The 12,005-nt window shown below is 39.7% G+C and overlaps 1 protein-coding gene across 1 annotated transcript in view; it reads right to left on the reverse strand.

Annotated features, from left to right (window-relative positions):
• Positions 1–8,457, reverse strand: part of pde6a (phosphodiesterase 6A, cGMP-specific, rod, alpha) — a 50,212-nt gene extending 41,755 nt beyond the window's left edge. The window contains exons 1-3 of the mRNA XM_075480773.1: positions 8,129–8,457; positions 6,350–6,491; positions 639–791 (exon numbers count right to left, since the gene is read on the reverse strand). Of these exons, the coding sequence (XP_075336888.1) occupies positions 639–791; positions 6,350–6,491; positions 8,129–8,457 (624 nt within the window). The remainder of the gene's footprint in view (positions 1–638; positions 792–6,349; positions 6,492–8,128) is intronic.
• Positions 8,458–12,005: the final 3,548 nt, after the last annotated feature.

A 12,005-nucleotide genomic window follows, 5' to 3' on the forward strand; every position in this document is an offset into this window, starting at 1 on the left:
TTTTAGACATAAATATTTAACTTCAGTGGAGATCCACCAGTCTTACAACATCTGTTGTATTGATCCCTGCAGCCACGTTTCTGGATTAATTTCAAAATGACATAATAAACATTTAATTTATCGAGTTAGAATTCCCAAAATCAGACAAAGTCATGCAACTTCGTACCAAGGAAAGCTTATAATTGTTTAATTTATTTATCGGTTTTCTCTTGGCTGTATGGGTTGACTGACCCGTTAGCTGTTCAGGCTTTATGGACGGGATGGAATAAGATGGAACAGAAAACATTAGAGTAGAAAGACGTCTCCATAAGACAAACATGTGGAAAATACCACACTCTATGGCCAGTTTTTGGTTTGTCCATTGTAGGCTGATTCAACATCAGTGAATCCAATTCAAAATTAGTGAATATTTGCAAAAACATCATCAGTTTGAACATAAAACATTGTGTCTTTGTAGTGTTGAATATAGGTTCTAAAGGATTTGTTTCCATCTATGTTCAACACAACGTTCCAGCCAGGAAACATCCAGTCAGTCAGGAAATGAGGGAAATCCATGAAGGGACATTTCTGGTTTCTACTTTTTGTTCCAACTTTTTAAAAACATGAAACTTGTGGGTGATGGTGCAGGGAGACGTTACCTCTTCATCCTTGGTGTCGAAGTTCGGTCCATCCAACTTATTGATGGCCATCAAGACGGCCACCATGTCTTTGCCGTTCATAATGGGGACGGCGAGGACATTCTTGGTCTTATATTCGGTCAGCTCATCAACAAAGCTACTGAAATTAGCGTGCTGGGAGGAGAAACGAGAAAAGAGAATTAATGTACGGTTGATTGTGAGAGTCTTTGTCGTAAACACACAGCTCTCATCCATAAATGATGCAAGAGAAGAAGGATTATCCACAAAGTGCTCTCTGCTGCTCTCCACCTGCTTCTCATCCGGTACAGATGGAGTCATCACCGGTGTTTACCCTGAGGGTGCAAAGGGTTCATTAACTGCCAAGAGGGCATAGAAACCTGCACAGGGACTAGATTTAGGTAAACCGCATACTTCTCCTACTACTCCTACTAACTTTTTGAGTTAGTAAGCGAGTTTGAGTAAGCGAGAAGTTCCCGGATGCATACTAGATTCTCCGAAATGTTGGGTATGCATCATGAGGTTACTACTCATACTCAAACTACCCAAGATGCAACGTAACGTGACGTCGCCGATCGTCATTTCCTGTCAAAACGGCAGTTTCAAGCTAGCTACAACGAGGGTAGGTTCACTTCCTGTTTTCAAAACAAAAGCACCAATTGTATGGTAATGGCTTTCCCTGTGATAAAAGGCAACGGGTATTTTATTTTGTGAAAATAACCGGAAGTGCGTTAGCTCACTGCGGCTAGCTTTAGTAGCGCCGAATTCGTGGGAACAAAATTGTAAACAGCCGGTATTTTGTCAGGTTTTCAACACGTTGGGGATCTAAACGACTACTTTCTCTCCTGCATTTCGCTCTCGGGCAGGAGCGAAATGCATTGTGGGTAAACGCTCTCTGCATACTGTCTGATCAATCAGTATGCAGTGTGGAAGTATGTAGTATGTAGTTTCGAACACGGCCCTTATCTTTGACAAAGATAATTCAACTTTTATCTTTTATGTTCAGAAGCCTTTCTCAAATCGCAAGGAACTTTTTTTAAGGAACGAAAAAGATTCCTTTAGATCCTGGATTTCAGTGTTTCCACTGTGCTCTAAAGCCTGATTTATGGTCGCCTACGGAGAGCCAGGGAGACCCTCTCGGAGACGCTCTCCGTCGCTTGCGTGCGTCGGCCAACATTCCCATCGAGGAAACTCGAGCAACGCTTGTGATTGGTCGGCTAACAACATCATTTCCGGAATCACTTTTCCGGTTTAGCTCCTTCCTCTCAGAACAACAACACCGCCATTTCTGAAAGAGTTTACTGTGTGCCGGTCAACATTTGGTCAGAATTATTTGCATTTCAATTTCAACAAGCTCCAACTTCGAAAGGTTTAACAGCCTCTGCGTGAGATGTGAGGTCTGACTTTTTCCTGGAGAACCATTTTGTGATGCAAATGTATTACTCTGTTGAACGCATATTGTTTTGAGAAGCAAAACGCTTTATTTTTTAAACCCCAGCCAACTAGCCGGACTACCTTCATCAACACCAAAACGAGGCTGGAACTCTGCTCACAGGACGCAACAGGGGGTAAGAAGATGTTCAGAAATGATGCTGCTGATATGGGATGTTACACAGCTTCATGTCAAAAGAGGCGAACTGTCCCTTTAAGTGTGGCACAGAGGGTGGGAAATGAAGAGGAAATTCACTACTGAACAGAGCTCAAACTGATCCTGGATCAGCCCCACACAGACAACAAATTAAACTATCCCACTAGTCTATTAGATATTAGATGTATATTCACCATCATAATCTCTGTTGGGTTTTCATTGGGGAGGAGACCATGCTATACAGCCTGTGCCTAAATGCATGTTCAGGGCATTCATACCGATGCATTCATCCTGGGCTAATTTAGCTCCTGGGGTTATGACGCATCATATGGAAGTTATTTCCGCCCTAAAGAGCAAACCAATAAAAAGTGTTGCAGGACAGATTAAAGGTGTGTTGTAGTGCTGACTGTGTAAAAATGGCTCAGGGCGTACGTGACCTCTGGGAGTAATCCGGGATCGCTCTAATTCAGGACAGATTAACTCACTCCATGTGCAGCCTTCTCCATCTTCCTCAAACGTACAAGCTCCTCGAATAAATACATCTCGGTTTACAGAGTAATTCAGTAAATTAAGCGATTGTTTCATTTATATTTGATGAGAAAAAAGACATAACGAGGGGGAAACTGAAACTCTTAGTCACCATGTAATCCCCACCCACAGCACAGGAATCCTGACAGGTTAGGCGGCTTGTGCTATATTGGATTGGGATGGAAATAGCACGCAGGGAGGGAATGATTTCCAGTCTGTGCATTGCTAAAAGGCCATTCTCCGTGCATTAGCATCATAAAGCCAACCAATTATATGGAAACATTAGCCGTGCTTTTGCTTGCCAGCGGGGGAAATCGAGGCTTGGAGCCTTTCATCGTTCCGGCCGCCAAATTTCCCCCATCGCGTTTTCAAGCGTTTGGCGTGAGGCTGTGGCTTGAAAGATTTGAGGTTTCCGATGCTTGTTCTGTTCTGTCGTGGGTCACAGCGAAGCCACAACAGGCAGGCCTGGCAGCAGAGTTAGGAGATAAAAAAACAACAACAACAAACGGGAACAATCAACTCGGGTCCGTTTTGTTCGTACGTCAACAGCTGAGCTCTCTAATCTCCCATGAAAGGATGTGATTGAGCTGATACCGAGGAGTGCTTGTAATCCATCAGTTATGTGGAGTGGGCCGCTGCCTTATCAAGTGTAAATGTCACAATGACACTTTGGGCAGGTATGGACAGGGAGAGGGGGGTGTGTGGGTGGACACGAAGGTAGTGGACCTGCAGCAGCATAATGGGTACATGAGAAAAAGGCTTGCCAGCTATTTTCAAATGTCAAAGGTATTGGCTATAATAAGATTGAGCTGGCTTTGGTTGTATGGAATTAGATGCAGGGGCACAGTGGTGTTGTGTCGCCCTCTGGTGGTCAAACACAAGCAAAACCGCCAAAAAACAAACAAAAAACAGGAATGTTTGAAGCTGAAATGCAGTTTTAGGACATTGTTCACACATTAATGTCCTCTGGGTGACTCATAATGTCCCAGAAATGAATTTTCTAAGGGGTCACCCAGACTAAAATATAATAAAACCACACCTGATGTAGGCTCTTTAGATGTTAAAGGGGTTCTACGTCTTTCTATGATAGTGGATGAAGATATAATTTGAGACTAAGGAGGCACAACCAGCCATCTAATGTCAGAACAAAAAAAATAAATAAAAAAGTCTTTAAACAAAAAAACCAGGAATTTTTTAACCTTAAATGCAGTTTTAGGACATTGTTCAAACATTAAAGACATGCTATGCAACTTTTTCATGGTCATAAAATTGCTTGGCAATCATCAGATTGCTTGGCTGACCCGTTCAGATGAAAACGGTGACATCTCCATCTCCATCTGGTGGCCCTAGCCCGAAACAGCGCTTGCAACTTTGCCTGTGGCGCCGCGTGCTTTGTTTAGCTCTGGAAGTCTCGCGACACACGAGAGCCGAGAACTACTGCTTCACGGCAGGTCGTAAAGGGCTCTGAGCCGAGCCAGGTAGCCTGAGAGACACACCCCCTCTCCATTAGGTGTCGACGGCTAAATTGAATGCGGTTAGCTTCTAGAGTTGTAATATAGTTTGTAATAGATATCGTGATGGCAGAACCACCGCTACTTGCCCGTCTGACCGCTGAGTCACCCAGAGCCAGCGATTCAGCGGTCAGACGGGCAAGTAGCGGATCCATGCTACAGTAGGCAGCTACAGTCGGTAGCTACAGTCGGCAGCTACAGGCAGCTACAGTAGGCAGCTACAGGCAGCTACAGTCGGCAGCTACAGTCAGCTACAGTCGGCAGCTACAGTCGGCAGCTACAGTCGGCAGCTACAGTCGGCAGCTACAGGCGGCAGCTACAGGCGGCTACAGTAGGCAGCTACAGTCGGCAGCTACAGGCAGCTACAGGCGGCAGCTACAGGCGGCAGCTACAGGCAGCTACAGTCGGCAGCTACAGTCGGCAGCTACAGGCAGCTACAGGCGGCAGCTACAGGCGGCTACAGTAGGCAGCTACAGGCAGCAGCTACAGGCGGCAGCTACAGGCGGCAGCTACAGGCAGCTACAGGCAGCAGCTACAGGCGGCAGCTACAGGCAGCTACAGTAGGCAGCTACAGGCAGCTACAGTATGCAGCTACAGTATGCAGCTACAGTAGGCAGCTACAGGCAGCTACAGGCGGCAGCTACAAGCGGCTACAGTAGGCAGCTACAGGCAGCTACAGTATGCAGCTACAGGCGGCTACAGTAGGCAGCTACAGGCAGCTACAGGCGGCAGCTACAGGCGGCTACAGTAGGCAGCTACAGGCAGCTACAGGCGGCAGCTACAGGCAGCTACAGTCGGCAGCTACAGTCGGCAGCTACAGGCGGCAGCTACAGTCGGCAGCTACAGGCAGCTACAGGCTCGGTTAGCGTGGCTTCATGCATCTTGTACAGTCGTTGAAAAATAATCATTTAGTGATATAGGGAGGGCAAGATCATTCCATGTTGTTTACTTGTAGGTCTAAACTCAGCATTGCCTCACCTAATGCTACCACATTTGTCGCTGTGTAAATGCACACACTAGCTGTTGTGTCTGGCTTTCAGATAAAATAGCATTGAATTATTACTTGACAAAAATAAATGAATGAACTTGTAGCCGTAGGCTGCTCTTTGATTTATCAAAATGAATTGATAAATGGGACAAAAAAAGGCGAGGCGCATAGCCACTAAACGGCAGAAAGGTTTTTTTTTTTTTAATAAGTGACTCAAGTGATTCAAGTGGTCAGTATAACTCGAATCCCCTCCTCGAAATGATTAAATCAGCCCGGATTGCCCAAAAGATTCGAGTTAAGCATCTCTACTTCTCCAACTCTCTTCTAAATGATTTTATTTGTTTCTCTTTATATTATTTTATGTATTTTAATGCTTCTTGCACTCCCTGCTGCAATGCTTTTATTTTATGTGAAGCACTTTGAACTGTTTGTACATGAAATGTGCTACAAATAAATTTGATTTGATTTGATTTGATTCCAGTGTCTTGAAAAATAAACCGTAAATTGCCTCTGGTGGGTTTACGACAGTCTGGCTAGACTGTCGCCTATTTTCTACGGCGCTCCCCCTACAGCTTTGGGATGTGTATTGCATGGTAAACAAACCCCATATTACTGAGCCCTGCTTTAATGTCCTCTGGGTGACTCATAATGTACCAGAAATTCATTTTCTAAGGGGTCATCCAGGCTAAAATGTAATGAAACCACATCTGACGTAGGCTCTTTAGATGTTAAAGTGGTTAAATATCTTTCTATGATAGTGGATGAAGATATAAAGTGAGACTAAGGAGGCACAACCAGCCATCTAATGTAAGAACAAAAATAATAAATAAAAAAGTCTTTAACCAAAAAAAAAACAGGAATGTTTGAACCTGAAATGCAGTTTTAGGACATTGTTCACACATTACTGTCCTCTGGGTGACTCATTTATTATAACAATGTACCAGAAATTAATTTTCTAAGAGCTAAAATATAATGAAACCACACCTGATGTAGGCTCTTTAGATGTTAAAGTGTCTTTCTATGATAGTGGATGAAGATATAAAGTGAGACTAAGGAGGCACAACCAGCCATCTAATGTCAGAACAAAATAAAAACCTACCTGGGACACATCAGGAACGTTGACCATCTTCTTGCTGGTGGCCACTTGGCCCACGATGCCCATGTCCAAAGGGTACACGATTTCACTGTCAGGTTGCACCAGACAGTCTTCATATGTTGAGTCTTTCTCCACATTGAATAACCTGGAATTAAAGGTTTGAAAAGACGTCAGTGAAATGTAGCCACATTGTAATTCAAAGGGGAAAACCTCAAAGTGTTTCCATGTTGATAAAACTCATTGAACTGAGTGAAAGCAATAGAATATGTCAGGGTGGGATGTTCTTAGATGGATCAAAGCATGGAACATTAACTCTCGACAGCCTGTGTTTCCAGGTCTGTGAACTTTTCACACAAGGTCCTTTTTTTTAATCTAAAGGTGGGCAGTTCTTTCTCAAACTTCCCCGTTCCATGCATTCATCTCCAGCAGACTCCATCACTGTAACGCTGTTTTAACTGGACTTCCCACAAAGAGCATTAAACATCTGCAGCTCATCCAGAACGCTGCTGCTGGAGTTTTAACCCGGACTAAGAGATCTGAACACATCACAGCAGCTTTAAAATCTTTACTCTGGCTTCCAGTCAGTCACAGAATAGAGTTTAAAAGCCTGCTGATGGTTTACAATCTGTGATCTGTTCAGAGAATATAAAGCCAGCAGAGCTCTGAGATCCAAGGACTCAGGTCAGCTGGTCCAGTCCAGAGTCCAGACTAAACATGGAGAAGCAGCATTTAGCTGTTATGCTGCCAACAAGTGGAACAAACTGCCAGTGGAGATTAAACTTTCACCAAATGGAGACATTTTTAAATCCAGGTTAAAGACATTTCTGTTCTCATGTGTCTATGCATGAAATCTGCACGATATCTTTGAACTTATCTGGACTGTTGCTTGTTATTTGTTTTATGTGTTTTTAATGCTTCTTCCACTCCCTGCTGCAATTCTTTTATTTTATGTGAAGCACTTTGAATTGTTTTGTACATGAAATGTGCTACAAATAAATTTTATTTGATTTGAAATATTGTACCGCTAAGTCTGGATTCTAATGAGAAATGTAGACATTTTTAAATCCAGGTTAAAAACATTTCTTTTCTCATGTGTCTATGCATGAAATCTGCACGATATCTTTGAGCTTATCTGGACTGTTGCTGGTTTTTATACTGGAAAAAATGCCCCTCCAAAAATAAGTAAAAAAACCAACAAATTAAAGACGTTTTTGCTTGAAATAAGCAAATAAATCTGCCAATGGAACTAGTGAAAATCGGCTTGGCAAGATTTCTTGAAATAAGATGTGATATTTGGGACTTTTGAGTTAAAAGTGATCTTGAAATTAGCTTAAAAAACCTCTTCAAATGTCAAAAAAAAAGCTTGTTTCATGTAAAATATGACTCAAAACAAGATGTTTTCAAGACTTTTTCACTTAACAAGATATTCAAGATGTATTGTATTAAAAACAAGTCCCTATATCTGGCTGATATGGTACTTGTTAGGCAGTTGTGTCTTATATTAAGTGTAATGAGATACTCAATGGGACAAATATACTTGGTAAGATTTAGATTTTTTCCAGTGTAAATTCATTTAAATGATTTTATTTGTTTCTCTTTATATTCTTTTATGTATTTTTAATGCTTCTTCCACTCCCTGCTGCAATGCTTTTATTTATGTGAAGCACTTTGAACTGTTTTGTACATGAAATGTGCTACAAATAAACTTGATTTGCTCTGATTTGATGTAAAACTGATGTTTGAGGAGAGCTTTAGGATTATCATGATAAAACAGCCAGTTACCTGGTGGCCAGCTCGGCCACGCCGTTCCTCTGCCGGTACATGAACAGACTCATGCGGTCCGCCCTCATCATGAAGCTGAGGTGTTTCATCAGCTTGAAGATGGACTTCTCCATCTGCAGGTTGTCCTGGATGTCCCGCATCAGGTCGAACAGGATCTCACTCTCGTCCACCATCGTCAGCTCGTGGTACTTGCTGATGTCGAGCGCTACCTTCCGGTTGGTGTCCAGCAGGTCTGAGAGGACTTTGGGCAGCACGTTTGCATCGTAGTACTGTTTGGCGAACTGTGGGTTGGCATCCAGAAACTGCTCCGCCGCCGCTGCATCCACCATGGTTGCTGCTGACAGGGAAAAATCTGTATTAACGCATGCTTACATATGAAGTAAAGCCTAAGCTAGCTGTACTTTGATGAGGATCTGGTCCATAAACCACTAAGACGATTTTTTATTTTTATTTTATTTATTTATTTATTATTATTATTAGTTTGTAGTAGTATTTTTATTATAATTATTATTATTATTGTTGTTGTTAATATACCATCATTGTAAATATTAATAATTTTTTTGAGCTACTTGACTAATTAATTTTTATTTTTTTCTATTTATTTAGTCATTTATTGTTATTATTATTATTAGTTAGTTGTAGTATTTTTATTAGAATTGGTATTATTAGTGTTGTTGTTAATATACAATCATTGTAAATATTAATAATTTTTTAGAGCTACTTGACTAATTTGACCAATTAATTAATTTATTTATTTAGTAATTTATTATTATTATTATTAGTTAGTAGTAGTATTTTTTATTAGAATTGATATTATTATTGTTGTTGTTAATATACAATTATTGTAAATATTAATATTTTTTTGAGCTACTTGACTAATTTATTTATTTTTATTTAGTCATTTATTTATTTATTTAGTCATTTATTATTATTATTATTATTATTATTATTATTGTTGTTGTTGTTGTTGTTAGTAGTATTTTTATTAGAATTGGTATTATTATTATTGTTGTTGTTAATATACAATCATTGTAAATATTAATAATATTTTTTGAGCTACTTGACTAATTTGAATTTCCCCCGTTGGGGGATGAATAAAGTATTTTTCTATTCTATTAGATTCATCAGTGATCGAAAACAGCTGAATGAGACGTGATTAAAACAAAAGAAGCCGTACAGTAAAATGTCCTGTCGAAATAAAACGATGAGCTAAAAGATGCTGAACCATCATTTTCTGGAGGCTTTCGTTTATAAACAGACGTCATTATGGACGAATTTAACTCGCACAGCGTAAGAAATCCTGCCATTTCAGAAGCTAATAATGTCCATCTCATCACTGGGATCTACAACATGCTCTGAAACAGAGCAGACTTATAGATGGGGTAAGTATTAATTCATTTAGCACTTTTCTGACGGTCGAAGTGACGATAAAAAGAACACGTTTAACTACACATTTCACAGGAATAAGAAGCAAACGGCTCTACCTGTTGAAGTCCTTGTGTCGTCCCCAGCAAAGTGTGTAATCCCTCTGTGCTGCTCACCAACCCAGCTGCAGATGTCTGAGAAGAGAAAGGGGATTATCGGGATGGTTTTAAATAGTCATGTGTGGACATAAGCCCGCATCCAATTACAACATCGGGATTACATTTCTGTCTAATGTTTAATGACACTATGAGGGATACCCGTCTTCGTCCCACACTCCGTTAGCCCTCTGAGTTTATGCAGTTTAAATCATTTAAATATGAGAAAGAAACCTCGAGAAGATTCAAACACCAAAGAGTTTCAAACAAAGAAAATTCAGCAACTTTTTGGCTATTTTAGCCTCTTCAAATACCTACTTATTTAATACCCAGTAGTATGATGACGCTTTTATCTTATTTTATCTTATTTGATTTTGTTGTATTTCATTGCTTTCACTGTTTTTCTATTGTTTTTATTTGTTTTTACTTATTTTTCTCTTTAATTATTACCTGCTGTAAAGCACTTTGGTACATCGTAAGGATTGTCTGTAAAGGGCTGTATAAAGAAAATACATTTAGATTTAATTGTAATATTTTAGTTTTAATCTTTCCCTTGAAACGGTTCAACTTTGGGAGCAGATTTGATTTTTCAGCTACATGTGAGGAAAGCGTTTAGTTTAACTTTGGAAAACAGAAAAGTTGTTTTTCCTTTCACATTTAAAATAAAAAATAAAGAAAACTAATAATCAAATGCCTAAAGTTTCTCTCCCAGTGATGATAAATTACAGTAACTTACTGTGATGCGTTAACAATTAACAGGAGCTAAAGGTCTTATATCAGCATTTATCAGAGTGTAGATTACTCATTAATAACATAATTAGTGGGGTCGTGGTAACATGTTACTTTATGATACGATGCTCCTTACAATAATCTGTTTTATCTTCTAAAAAGCTTAAAAAAATAGTAATCTGTGCATAATTCTGTTTTAAAAAATCCCAAAAAGCCCACAGTCATCACATCTAAATATATACATACTTTCATAAACTGATGCTTTTATGTCAGCAGCTGCTCTGATGGCCGATCAGCTGATTAGACACAAAAAGACAGATAAGTGTTGGAAATCCTGTTACTGTTCACATTTTCAAGTAAAGTGAACAATTAGATCTTAAAAGGAGTAAAAGCTCTAAAGTCTGACACGACGACGGACTTTATACTCACATTTAGCCTTATTATATTTATTTATTTACTGCCAGGGAAACAGAAAATATGTGCATTGATTAACTGAAACGTGTTGAAACCCAGAATCTGAGGCAGAACCAGAGTTAGTTCAGCTCTGAGCAGCTTTAAAGCGAATATCTGCTCTGAGCTCCTTTCTCCTCCAACGCAGCCTGAGCTGAAGGTCCAGATGCATCTCTCAGCTCCTGTGTCAGGTCTTTGCTGGATGTTTTCCTCTTTCTTAAGGACATCACTTTCAGATCCTGTTCATCTGCTGGAGATAGTTCTTTAGGCCTGACACTTCTTCTTCTGTCCTCCACTTGTCCAGTTTCCTCAAATGTTTTAAGGACACACTGCACACCATGCTGAGATATGCCAAGTTTTCAGCTGACAGCTCTTTGGGAGTCACCTTGTTGCTGCAGAAATCCTGTTTTCTGTCTGTCACACTGTGTTATCTTTGCTGTTTTTCACACATGCAGCTAAAGAAATGGGAACAAATCTTAATTCCAGTCTAAAACCCACAAAGAGCTTCTAGATTATTCATTTCTGGTGGCATAAAACAGTTTAATCATTTCATTTATATGAATTCTTCCATAATTATTCATTAGATTATATCTTATTTTCCCTTTTTAAGCTTTAAATGGAATCTTATTTACTTTTTCTTGATGTTGGATAACATATAATTCTTATTATTGTCTGTTTTTTTCCTACTTTTCTACTTTTAGACGTGACAACATTCATTTTTTTTTTTAGAATTAGGATTTTTTTTAATACTGAATTTCTTATATTAATTTGACTCTTTTGGTAACTGAAAGCAGTTTTAAACATAAATGTACAAAAAAGTTGAAACTATGAAGCTGTTTTTCACAGATGCAGCTAAAGAAATGGGAACAAATGATGTGTCTCTGTGACAGGCTGCTGGGAACAAAGTGCCTAAAGATCCAGTTTAAAACGGCTTCTTTGCTAAGTTGTCTGTTCTGTGTGGACACAACACTGGTTCATCCCGTGAGTTAGGAGCCTTTTTCCTGCCTGAATGGTTCATAGCTCAGAGTTAAGTGACTTATAAAACCTAAAGACAAATTCCTCTGAAAAAAAAGTCAATTAAAAGGCTGAAAATGTGTCAAAAAGCAGATAAAGTCCAAAGAAAAACTTTCAAAGACAACTGCACACCATTCAATTCAAAATGTATTTATATAGCTGAC

Source organism: Odontesthes bonariensis, chromosome 13 (genome assembly GCF_027942865.1).
Source record: "Odontesthes bonariensis isolate fOdoBon6 chromosome 13, fOdoBon6.hap1, whole genome shotgun sequence".
In the NCBI taxonomy this organism is placed as follows: domain Eukaryota; kingdom Metazoa; phylum Chordata; class Actinopteri; order Atheriniformes; family Atherinopsidae; genus Odontesthes; species Odontesthes bonariensis.